At 37.2% G+C, this 22,509-nt stretch overlaps 1 protein-coding gene across 6 annotated transcripts in view; it reads right to left on the bottom strand.

Moving 5' to 3' along the window:
• SPATA6L (spermatogenesis associated 6 like) overlaps positions 1 to 22,509 on the bottom strand; it is a 103,297-nt gene that overhangs the window by 45,337 nt on the left and 35,451 nt on the right. For all 6 annotated transcript variants that reach the window (XR_470384.3, XM_007499537.3, XM_007499535.3 and 3 more), the window contains exons 5-6: positions 7,324 to 7,448; positions 5 to 79 (exon numbers count right to left, since the gene is read on the bottom strand). Coding sequence is in view for 5 of the 6 variants with exons in the window: in XM_007499537.3 (XP_007499599.2) it covers positions 5 to 79; positions 7,324 to 7,448 (200 nt within the window). In the remaining variant the exon portion in view is untranslated. The remainder of the gene's footprint in view (positions 1 to 4; positions 80 to 7,323; positions 7,449 to 22,509) is intronic.

Below are 22,509 nucleotides of genomic sequence, written 5' to 3'. Positions count from 1 at the left end.
TCACAAAAAGTCTCTTTAATGGACAAGAAAGTTCTTTGATGGCTGTCATCGTAGAAAACTCTATTTTTGGAGAGATGCCCTTAAAATACATAAAAGGAACAAATGAAACCACTGGACACATGTGTTCTCTATCCAACTAGCTCTCATCCTAAAATGGTAAAACAACAGAAGATGCATCCTGTCTCACTATCATACTCCATGGCATTATCATTATCTAAAAACCCACATATAGCCTCAAAATGTGTTTTCTACACTCTAACCTAATCACAACTCTAACCTAGCTCTATTCCCTGAACATGGCCCGCATTCTCATACATCTGCCTTTGCTCACATTATTCCCTGTGCATGGAACTTCCACCTTCCCTTATTGAACTCTGTACTTCAGACATTTTTCAGGTGTGTCCGATTCTTTGTGACCCTGTTTGAGGTTTTCTTGGCATAGATACTGGAGTGGTTTTCCATTTCCTTCTCTGGCTCATATTATAGATAAATAAACTGAGGTAAACAGGGTTAAGTGACTTGCCCAGGGTCAAACAACTAATAGGGCCAGATCTGAACTCAGAGAAAATGAATCTTCCTGACTCCAGGGCTGGCACTCCATCCACTGTGCCATGTAGTTGTCCTGTTGAACATCCTTTCATCTCATCCTTTAAGTCTAGCTCTTATTCCTTCCAGTTAATAACAACCTTTGTCTTCAAACCTCATAAATATTGATGCTTTTTTTAAAAACTCTCTAATGCCTCATCCTGTAATCTTGAGTACTATAGTTATCTGTATCTTTTTCTTACTAGATTGTGAATTCCTCAAGGCTAGAAAAAGTGACTTATCTCAGCTTTGTGACTCCTCTTAGATTATATCATACTTCAACCATTCTTCACTGGCCTTCCAGGGCAATGTAAATCACAGACACTTTCCCTCTCTAAGATCTGGGGTGAGAGGCAAACACAAGGGATTTTGCTTTCATGTAAAACAATCAACCACTTAATTATTAGAGTGATTCAAGATGATGTTTAAGAGAATATATTCACTTGATTTGTGTGCCAGTATTTCTGCCAAATGGAAATATCTATGAGTTCTGGTAGGGAGATTCCTCTATCCTCACTATCTTTTTTTTAAAACCCTTACCTTCTGTCTTAGAATCATTACTAAGTATCATTTCCAAGACAGAAAAGCAGTAAGAGCAAGGAAACATCTGAAAGCAGATCTGAACCTGGATCCTCTCAATTCCAGGCTTGTCATTCTATCCACGAAGCCACTAGCTGCCCCTCGTTATCTTTTAAAGAAAAAATGTGTATTTTGTGCATATTTACATACATATGCATATATTTATCTATTCACTCATGTTTCATAGATGTCAAGGGCTAGAAGAGCCCATAACAAATTATTTAATAGAGTGGCCAACCTTTTTGCCAAAACAACCTGCTGTGATGTAAATAGAAGAGGTCTACCTCCTTAAAAAATAATAATAATAAATTTTAAATTAAATTATGTTAATAAAATTAAAAATCCTATCTCCCGAAATGTGAATAACATCACCTGTGTATCTATATAGATATATTGCTATTTGTACACGTTCCTTCCAAGCATACTTTAACTTTATTCCCTTCTATGTGAAAGTCTCTCCACTAAACTTTTCATGGGCTTCTCTTCCAATTTTCAGCTTTCAAAGCTGGGTCCAGTTATTGTCTTTGGCCCCTGCTCAGGACATCTACTCCAGGGCCTTAGATTCATTGCCTTGGCAGAAGGAGAAGAAGGAGAAGGAAGCAAACTAAAACACACACGTTCTCTAAAGTCGTATCTTCCATCAAAGAACGCATCGTCAGCCATTAACTTTAACACAGCTTCCTCCCATTTAGGAGCATGAGGTTAGCTGGTGTTCTGTAGAGTCATTATTCCGGCGAGGAAGATGAAGTGTGCGGACACTAGCCCAACATGTTTCAATGTCCTCAGACATTCTCCATTACCAGGGTTTGGCTTGTGAACTGGGAAATCAACATGGCACCACCCAGAGTCTTCAGACTGAGCTGAACTGAGATGTGGTCCTGTGGGTCTGAGGCCAACCAACTGGTGGAAGGCTCGGGGAGGGACAAGTGAGAGGGAATGTCTATTACAAAGAAATGAGCAAGAGATCAGTTCAAAGGTTCCCAAAAGGCCCAGAGGCAGATGGGAATGTCCAGTGACAGCATAAAGCAGTCCTGAAGCAAAGGTATAAACGGGGACAAAGAAGGACGAGGAATAAAGTCCAGGCAAGGCAAACAACCTCAGTGTAATGTAAGTAATATTCTCCCATTTTACATTTATGTAATAATAAGTCACATTAACACAGATCTTTAAGCACATTCCTCTCAATAATCCTACAATAAAGGTAGTACAAAGGGCAGCTAGGTGGCACAGTAGATAGAATGCTGGACCTGGAGTCATATGCCTGAGTTCAAAACTGGCCTCAGATATTTAATAGCTGTATGACACTGGACAAAATCATTTAACTTTGCTTGCCTCAGTTTCCCCATCTGGAAAATGAAATGGCAAACCATTCCAAGATCTTTACCAAGAAAACCCCAAATGGGACACAACTCAAAAAAAACAACAATAATAAGTTGTACAATTGTTATTATTGCCATTTGCAGATAAGGAAACAGATTCAAAGAGGTTGTTATTAAATGGCAGGGCCAGAATTTTAACTTAGATATTCTATACCACATAGCCTCTAACTACAAAGCTGATGCTCTAGGAACAATTCAGGTTGCTAAGTTTCTTAAAGAAATAAAAAAATGAAAAATACATATGCCTGGATAGAAATCATGTCCTCTCACGATATAGAAACCCAACAAATCATGGTTATAACTATAAATAGTAATAAGCAGAGGCCCCTGAAGCTAAGTGATGGGCCACTCTGTCATTAGGATAATCCTAAAAACCAAGGCTTGGGTAACAAATACCATCATAATTACAATATAATATTCTGCACTGTAAATTTTCAGAAAAGGAAAGAACTCTGAGAAGATGAATAAAGTGAGAAATTTTTACATGAAAAAATCAACAAGTTGTAATAATGAGTTAGCCAAAACAATTAAATGAGCTAAAGTACTTAAAGATGATCTCTGAGGTCCCTTCCAGTTCTAAATTCTATGATCCTAATTGTCGAGTCTGATTGGAATGATGAATCACTAAAATGATGGCATCTTTCTCATGGCAGGGTAGTAACATATGTTTGTTTAATTGAATAGAATAAATGTCATCAACACTGAGGAGGCAATTGTATTTTCATGAGTTTCTTTATCCTCAGTGTAAGAGGATGAAGATAATAATGAGGAAACTTGAAAGCTCAGGAAGTTGGTGACTATTCAAGGTCACAGAGCTAATAAGTACCAAAGTATTAAACCCACATTCTTACGCCAGTTTGAGGTTTATAAAACACGTTACTTTACGTCCACTTTACTATGTAGACTATTCAATGTAATAGATAAAAATGTATGATGAAAAAACTTGAGAATTAAATCATTAATATTTAAAAAAAAAACAAATGGGCCTTAGAACTCATTCTAAAAATTAAATTGTGAAGTGAAGCCTAACTCAGGATATGCTAATCATGGTCTAGGATCTATGGTTAAAGCTATTTTAAAAAAATAAATCCATTATGTCTATTTCTACAATGTCCCCGACAAACTCAATAGGCTACCTATTTAACTGTATGTTACAACTTGGGCAATACACGTTCTTCACATATTTGGTTTTTCCCATGTGAATTATCCGATTGATTATTTTGAGTGAACATAAGTGCTCTCACTAAAGAGGTCTTAGAATATTCTAAATTCAAGCAGCACAAGGTCATTTCCAAATGGCTCTAACTGGAGGATCTCACTATCTATAAGAGGTCCTTCTTCCAATCAAACCTTGCACAGGATATCCTTTAAGATAATGAACAACTTTGAAGCACCTTCATCTCTCTCTATTTCTATATTACTAGGTATTGATAACGAGAGGACCACTAACCAAAGCTGTCTTTTCAGTGACATCAAGAGATCTTTCAAGAGCTTCACTTAATAATGGAAGACACATTTTTGGAGAAGAGAGCCTTTTAGGCGTTTTTAAGCTCACCTTACCAAGTCAAATATTTCATTTTATTGTTGCTTTTTTTTAAATCTGCAGACAAAAAAAATACCATATGGAATCTTGTATTCTCTATACATATAAAATTATAATTTGTTATAGAAAATCATCTACAGTCTACCTCATTTGCTTTTCATATCTTCTTCCAAGATATCCTAAATGATTAAATAGACCATTCTCAAAAAAGGTTTCATATGAATGAAAATGGAGGTAGATGACTCAGTAGTTGCTGAAATCTTTTTTTGCTCCTTTTTTTGACGGGATGGGGAGAAAGGAAAATAAAAATACTGGTACGATTTATTTTTTTCTCTTTTGTTATCCTTCTCTCTTTGGGAATCTTCTAAATAGTTGCCTGATTATGTTCAAAACTGTGTCACTGCCAATATAAATTTATGCTGTATGCTTGGGTAAATCGAGCTACTCTTCTCAACTTCATCTATATGTGTGCGCTATTTTTCTTTTGTCATACTTCACACTAGACTGCTACAGAAACCCTGGAAAATCAAAACCATCTCATGTTTTGTTTTCTGCTTCTATGTCCATCTATATGTTCTTGATTAATGCTGCTTAATTAGTCTCTCACAAAACTTTCTGCAATTTCATTTCCCCTTCCACAGCCTTTCATGGTTTTTTGAGATGATCATTTACCATTCTTTTTCATAATGTTTTGCAAATGAGTTTGTATTCCAAACTGATGTTTCCTCAGGCTAACATGTTTATTTGCATGATAAAGAGCTCAAATGTTGGCTTGCTCCTATGGTTTCTGGGTCCTTTTGGTCTCTTTTGGGGGCAATTCCTTTATATTTGCCAATCTGCTCTAAGAAATTGATATAAACAGATCTTAATAAATGTTTATTGACTTATTGCCTTACCTTTGTCCATTTCCTATTTTTCAAAATCAATCATTTGATTAAATCAGTCAAATTGGAACTGCTATAATTGGACACTGTTTTTTTTTCTGATAGTTGTTCCATCTTCTAATTTGGTTTTAACTTTGAAATTGTCTTTTTTTAATTGGTCTAATTGCATGCAGATAGCTAATTTGGAAAGACTCACATCATATCAGTAATTGTTCATTTTCTATTTAAAGTCAATTCCATTTCTTATTACAGTGTTTGATGCTCATACTGTTTAGTGCTTTCCAACTTCTCTGCAAGTATTTATAATATGCTGACAATTTCTAAGTACCTGTAAGCTTTTTGTCACTTTAATATTTTAAATTCCAAATTGCATTTCCCAACATGGTTTTTGCTATTCTCCTATGTACTTGCCTTTACACTGAAGGGATCCAAAATGTGTATATATAGAAAAATACATTGAAGTCATCAATATTATATTCTGACATATTTGGGAAGATATTAATGGGTTCTTTGTAGGATTTCTTTTCTTTATCCTCTGTCACATATATTGGAATAAAAAATCATAATCAGCTTCACAGAGGTTTTTTTATTTATGCTTATCAGGAAAAAATTGTTCCTTGCCATAACTATTGCTTTTGCATATGCAATGAAACAAAATCAGCCAACTCCTTTATCAGCTTCTTGAGGACAAACTATAATCTATCTTTTTTATTTTTTTATTTTGCTGTACCTTCTTTATGGTATCTGGTTTGATTTATAGTGAGAAGGTCAAAATTAATGTAGTTCAATTTCCCCAATAAGTACATCAACTTGATTGCTAGTCCCTTGCAAAGATCTCACATTTAAAGCACTGATGCTTAAATTAACATCTATTGGAGAACTCTCTGCCCACTTTCCCACTACTTAGCAATCATCGCTTTGGAAAGCAACCATATAAGACTGCAGAACATTTCCTATTTTTCTCTTTTTACAGGGTCACTGTGGTCAAAAAAATTCATCTACATACATTAGGTCAATCTAGCTGTAATGAGCCTCTTGATATTTGGCTGGGATAGTCTGAATGGTAGAGCACAATCTATCTCTGGGGTGACCTTTGAGGCCTTTGATGCTATGAAAACTTGTTCTCCACTGACACCACACAGCTCGAGGTCCCTACCACACTACACTGAGGCAATGGAGAAGTCCTTTAATAGAGCTAACTATAGTAAAATCCACTAACTATAAGAAATTAACAATGGCATCACAATGATTAGAACCACCACAGTGGATAAAAAATCAGAATCTAGACTCCAAACATTTATATTTTTACCCAAAGATCTGATGCAACAACCTAAGGCACAAAAGCATCACTTGCAAACTTTTAATTCCATTCCACTCAACAAATATTTATTAAGCACTATATGGTCCTTAGGGTACCAAGGTGGCTCAGTAGATGGGCAGCCAGGCCTGAAAATGGGAAGTCCTTGGTCTAAATTAGGTCTTAGACACTTCCTAACTGTGTGATCCTGGGTAAGTCACTTGACTCTCATTACCTAGCCCTTACCGCTCTTCTGCCTTGGAAACAATACACAGTACTGATTCTAAGACAGAAGGTAAGGGTTTTTAAAAAATTATACTCTCTGTCCTCGATGAGCTTATACAGATTAATCTTCCAAGTACACAGTATAATACAAGAAAGCATACTACAGGTACAAAAGAAGGGAGACTGAGGTAAGGGCAAAATAGAGATACAGACAAAATTTTTTGAAAAACTAAGATTGTTTTTAGCCAGATAAATCAGAGACAGCTTCATAGAAAAGAAAATTCTCCTTAGTGCTTCCTACTTTTAAATAAGCTAATAAATACCTCCCTTGCCTATCTCAGAAAGTTACTATGATGTTGAAATGACATCATAGACATGAAAGCACTTTGAAAAGCTAAAAAAGCAACAAATGTAAAGTGGCATTTGTATTACAGTTCGTACTAAATTAAATGCCTTCTACTGAAGGCTTCAGACTCTTGCCATGCTCTTTTATAAATCTATTGATTTATAAATGAAATGAATGAATAAAAATGAAATGAAATGAAAAAGCAAAACTTCCCCCCATTCCAGGGAAAATGTGGCTATGAGCATGGCTCAGAACACCCAAAGTTTCCAATCTCAGCTCCACAGTGGGCACGGATGCGGTTTGGTATCGTAGGTGCCTGATATTCACTGAGTTCATCAATACCGCTAAAGAATAACTAGTTCTGCTCCTCAATGTGAAGCGGCTTCCCCAAGGTCCTGCAGCAAAGCATTATCAGAGTGGGAATGAAAATGGACAGATCCTGAGTTTTACCTACCCAGAGGGGTCTCTGGGCGCAGATAACTTACTGGGAAGCCTAGAGGTGTCTTCATTAGCAGTTCTCGATCTTTTCCAGGATAAAGAGGAGTCAGCCTGGGTTCAGGGAACAGAAAGTCCCGGGTGTTTTCTTCATAGTAGGCCAACAATTCCCCATCTAAAAACAAAGACAGAAAAAAGGGGGGGAAATGCACAGAATAATAGATCCAGGGCTTGAAAAGTATGTGTGAGTCTATATAACTCTAGAATCATGAAGGCATGGCAGTGATGGCTCTCAGAATGGGCTGAAATCATTCAGTTCATGGAATGAGTAATTCAATTAAAGAATGATTCAAGTGTCTCATTTTACAAATTCCAAGTGTTGGCAGTCTAGAACCTTCTAGAATGTCATGTTTAAAACAAAGAAAATTCCCAAGTCTAATTATTATGAGCCTATTAGCTTATGTAATTCTTTTTTTTTGTATCATTAAAAATACCTCCCTGATTCCCCCTATTCCGTGGAATTATTTAGGGATCCATATGTATTTAAGGAGGGCAGTTACGTGGCACATTGGATACAGCACTAGACCTGGAGTCAGAATACTCAACCTGGTGAGTTCAAATCTAGCTTCAGACCCTAGCTGTGTGACCCTGGGCAAGTCACTTACCCATAGTTTCCCCATTTGTAAAATGAGCTAGAGAAAGAAATGGAAAACCATTGCAGAGTCCTTGCCAAGAAAACCTCAAATGGGGTACAAAGTCAGACACAACTGAAAACAACTGAACAGCAACAAATATATTTAGGCACAGAAGTGTGGCTTAGAAGAAACAGTACTAGAATAGAAGTCAAGAATCACAGGTTCAAAATCCTAACTGGGCAAGTCATTTTTTTTATTTAATTTATTTTTCCCCAATTACATGTATAAACAATTTCTAACATTTTTCAAAGGATGTCAAGTCTTGAATTCTCTGCCTCTGCCTCCCAACTATCCCCTCCTTGAAATGGTAAGCAATCTCATATAGATTTTCATGTGCAATCATGGAAAACATTGTTCCACATTAATCCTTTTGTGGAAGGAAACAAACAGGAAAAAAAAAGAAAGGGGAAAAAGTTTGCTTTGGTCTGGTCAGCCTCAGTTCTTTTTCCCTAAGAGTAGATGGAATATTTTTTTTATCATGAGTCCTTTGCGGTAGTTTTGGATCATTGTATTGCCAGTTGTTTATTGTAAACTATGTACAATGTTCTCTTGGTTCTGCCTTTTTTCACCCTGCTTCAGTTCGTGTAAGTCTTTCCAGAGTTTTCTAAGCTCCTCCTACTTGTCATTTCTTACAGCACAATATTATCCCATTACGATCATAGACTGTAACTGTCTCAACCATTCCCCAATTGGTGGGCATCCCCTCACTTTCCAAACCTTTGCTGGGAAAATCACTTACCCACTTTGTGACTTAATTTCTGCATCTGCAAAGTGGGGGTGATAATATACGCACTATATCCCATAGCTCCAATCTAGTCCAATCCAGTAAGCATTACTATGTTATTACTACTGGGCTTTGAGTGAATACGAAGGCAAAATCAAAAACATTCTCTCTTGTCAAGGAACTAATATTCCATATGGGAACGAGTACGTATACACAGTTACTTACACTGGAAAGTACATTCATAATGTGAAGGGGAGAACACGAACAATGAGGGGATCCGGAGAGACCGAATGGCCCATGAGACAAGCCTTGAATTAATCTAAGGATTCTAAGAGAGGAGACATCGTAGAAGACCAGCCTGTACACAGACAAGGGGCAGGAGATGGAAGGTGGAGCTCAGGGAACAGCCAGGGGGCCAGTTTGATTGCAACACAGAGTTCATGAAGGACAATTACAGGGTTTACTGTAATAAAATGGTTTTATAAACCTTTAAATATTATCTAAATAAGCTAATATCATCTCTTTAAATAAGGAGTCACTCTGTCCTGGAAAGTCAGTCAAAAGAGACCTTCCAGGTCAGAGAAGAACAAAGAATCACAATAATTACAGAATTTTCTAAATGCAAAATACCTGAGATTATCTATTCAAACTTGCTTAATCTATGGAAAAGGAAACTACATTACAAATGTAATGTAGTCAGGGTCAGGGGCAACTAGACAGCTCAGTGGATGGACAGCCAGGACTAAAGATGGGAGGTCCAAGGTTTAAATCTGACCCTAGGCAAGTCACTTAACCCTGAATGTCCTTAAAATTTTTTAATTAAAAAAAAAAAAGGAAGGAGAAAGATTCGGGCTTACAGCTGTGAGGGTTAGAGGTGTTTTTTGGTGTGTGGAGGGTGATATTTATTTATGAGAATTCTAGAAAGCATTTATTTTCAGCACATTGAGCTAAGAAAATAAATAGCTTTGAATTAAATGACATGTGGGTCTTATTCTCTTTCCTCTTCTTTCTCTGATTCTGATTAATGTTTTTATTCCAAGAGTAAAAGGAACAAAATGACAGGGAAGGGAGGGACCACAGTAAGATATTCTTAATTTATTCTTGCCAGTCACATTTCACATTACCTTACCATCAACTAATCTCTGTATGATAGTAAGCCCTATCCTACTCCCTCCTCTTTGAACCCTCTCTTGATAACTGAGCTCTACCTCCTCACATTTTCCTAGGGAAACTGGATCTCTCCAAGACCATCTAGATCTCTCCTTTGTCCTATCACAATCTTTTTTTTTTTAAACTCTTACCATCCATCTTAGAATCAATACTGTGTATTGGTTCCAAGGCAGAAGAGTGGTAAGGGCTAGGCAATGGGGGTTAAGTGACTTGTCCAGGGTCACACAGCTGGGAAGTGTCTGAGGCCATATTTGAACCCAGGACCTTCCCTTTCTACATCTGGCTATCTATCCACTGATCCACCTAGTTGCCCCTGCCCTATCACATTCTAATTTGTACCATACTTATATATATTATTTCATAACCAATTCTCAAATATAGTTATAATTCATATTTACATGGAACTTTTTTAGGTTTGCACAAAGCATTCTTCATAACATTAGTTGCCTAAAGTACAGAAATTAACCATCCTCATCTGTAAATGAGAAAGTTAAAGTTTAGGAAGAATTAGATAACTTGACCAGGGTGGGAAGCTATTATGCAGTGAAGCCAGAATTCAAACCCATGTCTTTTGAATGTAAGACTAGCATTCTTTCTACTACATCCCACTTCTTTCCACCACCAAATCAGGTTGCTGCTTTTTGTGGTGTTAGTTTCACAGGGCTCTGGATTTGGAATCAGGAAGACATGAGATCAAATCCTGACTCAAGACACTTTTCAGTTGTGTGACCCTGCACAAGTCACCTATGGACTCAATGGCCTGTAAGATCCCTTCCAGACTGAAGGCTACAATTTTATGACCTTTTAATCTCCAGCGCCCAAGACATAAGGTCTTGTACACAGGAAGTGCTTTAAAATACTTGTTGAATTTAATTGAATTGTAGAATAATATGTAATTAAAGGCTTAGCTTAATAAAGGAAGACTGAGATTAGACATAACTTTATCACTCAGGTGATATTTCAAGAGTATGCACAAATCATTAGATTAAAAAAAAATGATTGCTCTTCTCTCAATTTTAGCCTAACTTTTTGATCACATCACTGAGATGAGCTCTTCAAGATGCTATAGAAAGTGGGACAGATAGGTGGCTCAGTGGATAGAGTCTCAAGCCTGGAGACAGGAGGTCCTGGGTTCAAATGTGGCCTCAGATATATCTTTGCTGTGTGACCCTGGATAAGTCATTTAACCTCAATTGTGTAGCTCTTACCAGTCTTACCTTGGAACTGATATCTAGTATTGATTCTAAGACAGGAGGTAAGGGTTTGGGGGACAGGGAGAAGATGCTATAGAAAGAGTATGGCAACAATCAGAACTTAATTCCTTTGCAATTATTATGTTGTGGGAAGAGTGGCAAAGGGACAAAACGTGTCATTGGCACAAAGATAATCCAAGAGGGGCAGGGTGGGTGCAGTGACCCAGAGTCATCCCCCTTATATACAGTTTCCAGGAGGAGGAGGCTCATTCACCACCAAGTGCCACAGGGGCATCTGCACCCCTCCCAGGGAAAGGCAGGGGCTGTACGGTTGGCTCAGACAAAAGTCTGTCCTCTGGGGAGGAAGAATACCCTCAACACCGGCATTCACCTCATGCCACTTACAGACTGAGCCAGGGTGGAAAGGCAATGAAGAAGGGAGGCCTGGGTCTTCAAAATTTCCCTTAATCCCTTACTGCCTAGAAACCTTAGGAAAGTAAGTCCTGCATCTCTCTAGGTCTCCATTTCCTCACCTGTGAGATAACCCTAGATTTAATAATCTCTAAGACCCCCAACCTGATCTAAGTTCAATGTTCTTAGATGGAATTGAATAAAGTAAACCATATTTCTAATGGGGAGGGACAATTTTAAAAATATTGGTCATTAGGAGCAGCCAGGTGGTTCAGTGGCTAGAGAGTCAGATCCAGAAATGGGAGGTCCTGGGTTCAAATTTGGCCTCACACACTTCCAGGCTGGGTGGCCCTGTAAAAGTCACTTGACCCCAGTGGCTTAGCCCTTTACCCTTCTTCTGCTTTGGAACTGATTCTCAGTATCAATTCCATTACAGAAAGCAAGGGTTGTTTGATTTGTTTTTTAGATGCTTACTTTCCATCTTGGAATCAATACTATGTATTGGTTCCAAGGCAGAACCAATAGGGGTTAAGGCAGTGGGATTAAGTGACTTGTCCAAGGTCACACAGATAGGAAATATCCACCTAGCTGCCCCTAAAAGGTAAGGATTTAAATATGTGTGTGTGTGTGTGTGTGATTGAATCTTGCATACATTGTTAGACATGGCCATAGTATTTAGTGTTTTCATTCAATTGTTTTTGTTACAAGGGAGAGTTTGATTTGAGGAAAGTGACAGGAAAGTGGTACTTCCAAAAAATGACTGTGATATAAAAATAACCGTCAACAAAATACACACAGATATGTATAATATATATATGTACATGTATATCTTTTAGTACATAAAATGTCAAACCTCAACTACAGCCATTTTGCAGAGTACTGTAAAATATCCCAGTAAAGTTTTAATTCAATAAAAACTACCTCTTCTGGCACTCTATCAACACTCTCTGGAGTGGGGGAGAGGGGAACACAAGCTGAGATAGCAAACTTCAATGTACCATGATAATGGATGTTCTTAATGACTTCTCTCAGACATTACACTCTCTGGAAGTGCCTTCTGAAGCAACAAAAGGAAGATTAAATCAATAGGGCTTTGATGCTTTAAGAATTAGTCATACATCTACACCATTACAAGATCACAGCTTTTTAGTGGTTTAAGGTTCACAAAGAGTTTTCCTTACAATGGCCCTATGGGGTAGGTAGTGTAGTTATCTATTCTCATTCGACAGAGAAGGAACCTGAGACTTAGGAAATCACACAGTTGTATTATGGTACTGTTTCCACCGTACCATTCAACCTCTATTACCTGAAATACTGCATTTCCCCATTGCCCCTCACTATGAACAATGCCAGACAATAGAGTTCAGTGCTGGATAAAAGAACTTGCTACATGAAGAAGAAACACACCGTCCTAAAAAGAACAATGAAGTCAACAGACCTTCATTTGAATCCTGGCTCTGGCACTGACTGTGTGTGTGATTCTGGACGAATCACTTCACTAGTTCCAAGGCGAAGGTTTTTTACTCTTTAAAATAACTATGTGAATGTGAATCATGAATATTTTAGGTCCCAAGAAATTATGCTTGAGGATGAAACTACCTTAGTTCTAAAATAACTCTGACTACGATCCTTTAATCAAGGTATATTATTAATGATAAAACCTATAACTAAAACCCTAAACACATAAAAACATACAAATAAACATCATTTAAATGTGTGAAGTATATATTATCTCATTGGCATTCTACTAATGGAAATCAACTGTGTCTTCTCATCTTGTGCAATTATTTTCTATATTTCTTCCATAAATCTTTCACAGATGACCTGCCAAACACACTAAAGGCCTTGATCAGGGTTTCTGAGTATTGTTGGAAGTAGTCTTCTGGATGTCCTTACTCTCACTAAGGTTAGCATGCTGTCAAAAGTGTCCTTGAAGGTTGCCAATTCTCACACACAAGTTTTAGGTTCATAAACTCTAGAGCTGGAAGGGTGTCTCTTTCTCTTACATTTATTGCATCTTCTAATCCCCTTTCTTTGCTTTTAATTCTTAAGGTTCCAGTCTAGCATATGCTCTTCTTAAAAAAATATTTTATTTTCCCCATTTGCATGTAAAAACATTTTTTTAGCATTTTCTTTTTATTTTTTTGAGTTCCAAATTCCTTCCTTGTGGCCCTCATTCATTCCTACTTCTCCCTTCTGGCTAAGATAGTAAGCAATCTAATACAGATTTTACATATGCAATTATGTAAAACATTTTTGTAACAGTAATTTTGTGGAAGAGATCTCAAATTTAAAAAAAGAAGCAGAAAGTGAAATATAGTGTGTTTCAGGCTACAATCAGATTCTATCAGTTCTTTCTTGGAGGGCAAACAGCATTTTTGACCATGAATCCCTAGGATTGTCTTGGACAGAATTGTTAAAAATAACTAGGTCATTCACAGTTGTTTTAAAAATATATATTGCTACGATTGGGTACAATATTCTTCTGGTTCTGCTTACTGCACTTTGCACCAGTTCATGGAAGTCTTTCCAGACTTCCAAAATCATTCTGTTTGTCATTTCTTATAACTCAATAGTATTTCATCACAATTATATACCACAACTTTTTCAGCCATTCCCCAACTGATGGACAACTCCTCAATTTCCAAATCTTTGCTTTCACAAAAAGAGCTGCAATAAATATTTTTGTACAAATCTTGTTTTTATCTCTTTGGGATACAGAGAGAGAGAATGACTTTTATTTTTATAAATTTGACTTAGTTCGGTGTGTATTTGAGAAATGAAACCTTTATCAGAGATACTTGCTATAAAAAAATGTTCCCAGCTTTTTTTCTAATTTTTGTTGCCTTTATTTTGTTTATACAAAATAATTTAATTTAACATAATCAAAATTATCCATTGTACATTTTATAATGCTCTCTATCTCTTATTTGTCCCTAAATTCTTCCCTTATCTATATACCTGACAAGTAAACTATTCCATGCTCCCCTAATTTTCATAATATGCTTTCAAAATTTATTTGACACTAGACAATTCTATTTTAAGCTCCTGCCTTGGATTTTTCCATTTCATTTTTCTAACTAGTACATATCATATATAACTCAAACTACCTCTGTTGCAAATTAATATCGATTTAGTAACTTACTATCTTGTTGGATCTACTTCTCATCATTTATCAACTTTATTTTCATCCTCCAAATCATAATCTATAATTTCTAATTGGGTCACTAGACACAGCTTCTTCACCAATAGTTTTATCTAATAAATGTGCTATGTTTCTTTTCTTTTTCATTTTCCAACTATTTCCATTTTTAATATAAGGATATACATTCTTTCTTGCATTGAGTTAACAGGCCTTTCCTACCAACACATGCTTTTTAAAAAGACCAAATTGCATAGGCTTTCCTTTTAGCTCCACATTACTTAATGGTCTTTACAAAGCTTTTCATATTTTCCACATAATATAGCTGCTGGAACATTAGATGTGAAATTATCAGATGGGCAAGCATAGTACCCCACCTAATACCATAAGACTTCAACATTATGCTATCACATGTATGTGGAAGCCTTCACTTTCAATCAATACCACCTTTGTCATATCTCTCCAAGGAGATCAAATGTTTTCCAACAGAGTTTCTGGGAAATTTTAACCTTCCTGTTATTAGTGATGAAGTTTATCCAGAAATTGGTGATAGTCAATGTCTTCATGTTAAGCTGAAATCTGCCTCTCTACAACCTCTATCCATACTGCCTATTTTGTCTCATAGAACCAAGTCATATAAGAGCTAGTCCTCTTTCACTTAAGGATCCTTCAAATACTTGGATACAGTCATCCTGTCCACCTATCCCTAAATCTTCTCTTCTTCAGGCTTATCATGCTCAGTTCTGTTAACTGATTCTAATAGAGCATGGATTTGAATCCCTTTACTATTTTGGCCACTGTCACTATGTTCTCTAGTTAGTTCTTTATTATTATTATTCTTTATTCTTCTTAAATTATTCTTCTTAAAATATTATTATTCTTCTTAAAATATGATTCTCAGAACTGGACACTGTGACAGACAGAGGCTGGCACATAAGAAAAATGCCAGGCTGAAGAGTGTATGGATCTGATCACCTCGATGGGGGAGGGGCCCCAGGAGGCTGGAATCTTGAGGAGAGAAAAGTTCCCTCAGAGGAGCAGTTGGGCTCTCAGTTTGGAGAAGCTAGAGAGAGAAGGTTGAATAGGACTTTCTCCTGAGGATTACCCCCTTTTTCCTGCTTATGACTGGAAATTCTTCCCCCCAACATTTCCCAATTGAAAAAGACTATTGAAGAGAAACCTGAGAAAGGCATTTTGAATTTCTGTTAGACTTTACTTCAGCTCCTGTTGCCCTGGGTCTGAACTGTGGCCAAGGGGCCAAACCCAGGGTCAGTCAACCTGACTTTCTCTCAGGGGGCTCAGGATGCCAACACCTGAGTTCCCTCCCAAACTCGAGGAGGAAGGAAAAGGACTTTAGCTAGAGAAAGGGACTCCTTTTTCCCACTTTCCTCTCCCATTCTTTCCCTGTCAATTATTCCTTTGCATTTCACTGATAGAGTTAATTGACATTAAAGTAGTTTATCTTTTTCCCAAGCTGTGAATCAAGTGTGAGTGAACAGATCAAGGAGAGAAACATCTTTCTAAGAAGAAACCCTTTGGTCTCAAGTAGTGGAGGGGGGACGAGAGCAAATCTGAGAGAGCAGCCATAGCTAAGGAAGAAAGGTAAACAGGGGAAATCTTCAAACCCCCTCTCCTCTCCTCTCTCTCTGAATAAATCATCAGCTGTCCTCTCCTAGATACTGTTTCCTTTACCATCCCCAAACCATTTCTCCATTACAACACCATAAACCAGATGAGGTATTACCAGGGTAGAGGACAACAGGGCAAATGTCTGCCTCGTTCTGCTTTTGTTAATGCAGCACAAAATTCCAGCATTTTTTATGGCTGCACTTTCATACTGTTGACCATTATGTTTTAATGTTCCCTGACACATTGACAAAAATAATTTTGAAAGATCTTGGTAAAATCACAAAGTCAGAATTTAACTTGAACCAATGTCCTAGATAAACTCAAAGGGGTTACTGTCAAATGTTTAGCATTTAGGGAAAAAGTACATTGGGTTTTACGTTAACATTCAACCAAATCTAAAAAGGTATATATTCAGAGAAGGCCAGGACTCTAAAATTCCCCTGCAATTTGGGGAAGTTAGATATCAAACCAGGCTATTCCAGCTTCAAAGAGATATGATCAAAATATAGAGCTATTGTGTTAGGAAAAAGGACTCATCAGACAGGTAAAAAGAAGGGGGCAATAGGGCTTTTCCTACTCCTAAATTGAGGTGTAATGCAATAGAAATTTCCAACACCTTAAGCTGCCACTGTCTCTGCTTTGAGAAGTTTGTGGTCTTGACTCATTCTGTGTTTGATTAAGCTTCTGGGAAAGGAAGGCAGGAAAGTTAAAGGAAGTGGAATACAGAGTTCATGGTGTTGGGGAAAAAAAGGACAAGACTACCTTGAGGCCAGGTAACCTGCAAATGTTGGGCTTGTTCCTTTACTCAAGTGAAAGAAATGACCATTTCCAAAGTGGCGGTACTGGTTATCAACCCCACGTCCTGTAAAGGATGTTCCTCACCTTGGGCAGTGGGAGCAGTTTGTTGCCATCATGTGTGCTTACTTTAAACCATTTCTCTAGAGTACAGAATTCCCTACTGATGCCAGATCTCAGACAGAAGCAAAGATGGGAAAAGTGGTCAATCAGTCACCCAGAGGAGTATGTACTTCCTCCGAATGTGGTGAATCAAAACCACCAGTGATGGACCATTTTATGTGATCCAGAACAGAGGTGTTATCTGCCACTAGAAGACAGAACCATAGGGTGAAAATCTCATCCCCTGGCCATTCAAACACTAAAGAGTTGGGAATAACTGAGTGGATTGAAATAATACCTTTCAGATTGCAGTGAGGAACATAGTCTGTGATGAATTTCTCACTCATTTTTTTTAAATTAACTATTTTACTACTGCATGTTCACTAGTTTGTATTTGTAGGCATGTATATAAGACCATTATGAAAGTGGTAGTTTAAACAAGTACCCAATGGAAGTAATATTCTTGGCATGTCTGTAAAATCATTTGAAGGTGTTGTTGTCCAAGTATGAGTTAATGCCAAATGAACAGTATGAAAAATTTACTGTAGAGGGAAGTGAGATGGCATAGTGGATAGAGAGCCAGGCCTAAAGATGGGAGGTCCCAGGTTCAAATCCAATCTCAAACACTTCCACCTGTGTGACCCTGGGCAAGTCATTTAACTTCCATTGCCCAGCCCTTACCATTCTTCTGCCTTGGATCTGATACACAATATTGATTATTAAGCCAGAAGGGAAAGGTTTTTTAAATGTGCCATAAAAATTTTATTTTAATTCAGATATTTTTAAATGCAAATTTGGTTGTATTTTTTTAAACCCTTACTTTCCATTTTAGAATCAATGTGTGTAGTAGATCCAAGGCTATTTAGCATTCAAAAAAACAGGTAGAGATAAAAGATTAGTAAGGATTAGGCAATGAGGGTTAAGTGACTTGCCCAAAGTCACATAGCTAGAAAGTGTCAGAGGCCAGATTTGAACCTAGGATGTCTCATCTCTAGGCCTTGCTCTCAACCTATTAAGCCACTTGGCTGGGTTATATTTTTAAAGCTGCAATTCTTGTCACATTCTGTGTTTAATTTTATTGTGCTTATTAAAAATGGTTGTTACTATTTAGCATTCAAAAAAACAGGTAGAGATAAAAGGCATTTATCAATTAGATAGTTTCAACCCCTCATTTGGGAGATTTTTCAAGACTTTTGTAGATTTTGCAGGTAAGGAAATGAAGCTCATAGAAAGAAAGTGATTGGTCTTACTTAGGTCACATGACTAGTAAGAGGCAAGGTCAAGAATTGAACCCAGGTCTTCTGATACCAAGACTGTGCTTTATGATGTTTTTACTTCTTTATTACCACATACCTCCAGAATACTGGGGTACTACCTGGGTCAGTCCAGTTTAGGCTGGTCCACTAAAGAGGGTCAACTGCACAGTACCTGTTTTCTCTGTTAGGGATACAAATGCCCTTGTGGTACTTGATGAGTTTTCTCCGCTTGGAGAAAAATGAAGATGATGATTCTTGTATTCCTTACTCCCCACTGAGGAGAGCCCATTTAAATCCTAAGATACTACAACTGTTATTTCCTCTGTTGTGGCCACATTAGTTGCTCTCCAGAATGAGATCCCAAGTCCCTTCATGCCAAAGTATGGAGTTTTTCCTATGATAATATAACATCTTTAAAGGATGGGATTCAAGAAAGAGTTAAATTAATCAAACCCCAAGGTTGTAAAACAATTATTCTAACACCTGAGCTGTAATCAATCCGCAATCTTTAATGCAATCAGTCAGAAACGTGAAGATCCTTTAGCATTGATTACAAGTACAAGCACATACTCAGAGAAAGGAAGTTGAAACCAATGAGACAGGAAATTGATCCCACAAGTACTGCCCCACCCCCCTCCCAGTAGTCCCAGCAGTCCCAGCAGTGCGGGACAAATTAAGGAACTATTGGTTCCTGAGATGAGACCTGGGAGAACTAGTAGGTGGAGAAAAATGTTTATAAGGGGAGACCCAGCACAAAGTGGGTCATTTGGATTCGCACTTGCTCTCTCAGATTTGGACTCAAGCACTGACTGAAGACTCTTGCTGAGAAGACTCTTACTCTGGATACTCTTGCTGAAGGGAATCTCCTGCTCTTCTGGCTGGAGATTGAAGCCCTTTTGGGAAGGGGGTGGGGCTGAGCTGGATCTCCTTGGATCAGCAATTAGGGTATTTAGCTAAACTGCTCCCTACCTCTTTCCTACATTTCCCTCTCTTTACTATCTCTACTTTGCTGTAATAAAGCTACCAAAGCTAATAACAGTCTCATAATTTAATTTTTAATTTAATCGTAATTATTATAATTTGGCAACCCCCCCTTTTTTTTTAATCATTACAGTACACTCCTAGTAATCCTAGCATTTAATAAATTTAACTCATAACATAGCTGTGAGATATTACCTAGATATTACCCCCACCATCATGCTCTGTTATCTAGACAAAAACCTGGCCCCCCTCTGCTCTTCAAATTCATCTCTGTACCTTGTACTCGCTGGAATGCATTCCTTTCTTATCCTAGGTGCAGAGAGCTCCTCTATCCCTTCAAGTTAGAGCTCACCCAGAACTTCAGCCCAAAGTCTTTCCTGTTCCCCACTTGCCAACATCCTCCCTCCCAAAAGACCTTATATTTAACTATTTTGTGAGTGTGTGTATTAACTTTATATTTATGCAGTCTATATTTGTATATGTACTTGCTATCCCCCCTATTAAAATGCAAGCTCACTATAGCACATGAGCTTTTCAAGAGCACGGACCTTCTTTTGTCTTTTTTGTATCTCTACCACTTAGCACAGTGTCTGACATGCTAGTTACTTAGTAAATGGCTCCAGAAAGAATATAGTTGCAGTAGGGAATGTTTCATTTGTGCATGTACATAATACATTGTACATATATTCGCACCACAGCACAATGCCTGACATAAATATTTGTTGACTGGCTACTTAAGTATATTTGACAAGAGCTATGATGAAATTTTTTGCTGTTCAGTTGTTTCATTTGTGTCCAACTCCTCATAACCCTATTTGGTATTTTCTTGGCAAAGATACTGGAGTGGTTTGCCATTTCCTTCTCCCCCTCATTTTTTAAAAAACCATTTCTTTGTCTTAGACTCAATACTGTGTATTGGTTCCAAGATAAAAAAGCAATAAGGATTAGGCTTAAAGAACTTCAGACCAAGCAAGAGATAGAGAACATAACAAAATGTAAAATTAATAATTTAGATTACATTAAATTTAAAAGGTTTTGTACAAACAAAACCAATGTACCCAAAATTAGAAGGGAAGCAACAAATTGGGGGGGAAATCTTTATAAGAAAAACCTCTGAAAAAAAGGTCTAATTTCTCAAATTTATAAGGAGCTAAGTCAATTGTACAAAAAAAAAAAAACCAAAACAAGCCAATCCCCAGTTGACAAATGGTCAAGGGACATTAATAATAGGCAATTTTCAGATAAAGAAATCAAAGATATCAATAAAAACACATGAAAAAGTGTTCTAAATCTCTCATAATTAGAGAAATGCAAATCAAAGCAATGCTGAGGTACCACCTTATACCTAGCAGATTGACCAATATAACAGACAGTAAAGGAAAATAATAAATTTTGGAGGGGTTGTGGCAAAATTGGGATACTAATACGTGGTTAGTGGAGTTGTGAATTGATCTGACCATTTTGGAAAGCAATTTGGAATTATGCCCAAAGGGCTTTAAAAGACTGCCTACCCTTTGATTCAGCCATAGCACTGCTGGGTTTGTACGCCAAAGATATAATAATAATGATATGTTTGTACAAAAATATTCATAGCCACACTCTTTATGATGGCAAAAAAAAAAATTGGAAAATGAGGGAGTGTTCCTCAATTAAGGAATGGCATACAATGGTGATGGAATACTATTTGTGTTATAAGGAATGAGGAACTGAGGGACTTCTATATGAACTGGAAGAACCTCCAGGAACTGATACAGAGTGAAATAAGCAGAACCAGAAGAACATTGTACACAGAAAGTAAAAACATTGGGGGAAAATCCAATGTAATAGGCCTTGCTACTAGTGGCAATGCTAATAAGCCAAGACACTCCTGAAGAACTTATGTAAAAGAATGCTCTCCACATTGACAGAAAGAACTATAGGAATAGAAATGCAAAAGCAGAACTTATGACATCACTTATCACATGTATTATATGAGTATATAATTTGAGGTCTAGGCTTTTAAAAAATCGCTCTATAGCAAAAATGAATAATATGGAAATGAGTATCAAGGGACAACATTTGTACAACCCAGTGGAATTGCTTGTTGGCTCTGGGAGCAGGAAGGGAAGAGGGGAGGGGAAGAAAATAAATTGTGTAAACATAGAAAAATAATCTTGAAAATAAATAAATAAGTAAATTTTAAATTACAAATAAATGTTTAAAAAAAAAGACACAACCAACAGAACATTATACACAGAAAGTGAAACATTGCCAAACAATAAAATGTAATGGATTTTGCTAATACAAGACAAACCCAAGGAACTTATGAGAAAGAATGTTATCCACATCGAGGAAAAACTGTGGGAGTAGAAACACAGAAGAAAAACAAGTGACTTACCATTTGTTTATATGGATATATGATTTAGGGGGTTGGTTTTAAAAGATTGTTCTACTGCAAAAAAGAATAATATGGAAATAGGTATAAGTGATAACATTTGTTTAACCCATTGGAAGTACTTATTGGATCCTGGAGTGGGGGTGGGGGGTGAGTTGAGGGGAAGAAAAGAAAATTAAATATGTAAACATGGAAAAATATTTTTAAAATAAAAAATTAATTTTTAAAAAAAGTATCTGAAGACAGATTTGAACCAAAACCCACCATCTCTATGCCTGGCTCTTGATCCATCTAGCTTTCCCTCCTCTAGTTCATTTTTTGCAAAGAATTGGAACAGGGCTTTTCTTCAGTATCTCAGGAAACCAACATTGGTTGAAATGGTGTCAACCAAAGAGGAGCATTCCATAGTTTCTTGATATGTTCATAAGATTTAGATCTAGAGGAAGCCTTAGAGATCATCTACTCTAAACCCTTCATTTTACAAATGAGAAAACTGAGGCCCAGGAATCTGAAATGACTTTCCCCAGGACAAAAGAGCCAACTAGCGGCAGAACCAGCATGTAAATCCAGTCCTCTGCCTCCAAATCTCACTCTTCCTATTGGACCCCCCCCCCCATGTTGGCCATGAGAGGGTTCAAGTGTTCTATTCACATTATTAACAATCTTTAAAGGATACCTGAACTATCTGTACTTTGAGAGCATCTAATGATTGTGAGAAGGTAATTGTCCAAACAGGGATTTTTATCAAGGACACTGAATGTCAT

This window comes from Monodelphis domestica, chromosome 7, assembly GCF_027887165.1.
Source record: "Monodelphis domestica isolate mMonDom1 chromosome 7, mMonDom1.pri, whole genome shotgun sequence".
Classification (NCBI taxonomy): domain Eukaryota; kingdom Metazoa; phylum Chordata; class Mammalia; order Didelphimorphia; family Didelphidae; genus Monodelphis; species Monodelphis domestica.
The sequence above is the reverse complement of the archived record's forward strand: the minus strand, read 5'-3'. Positions and strand labels throughout refer to the sequence as shown.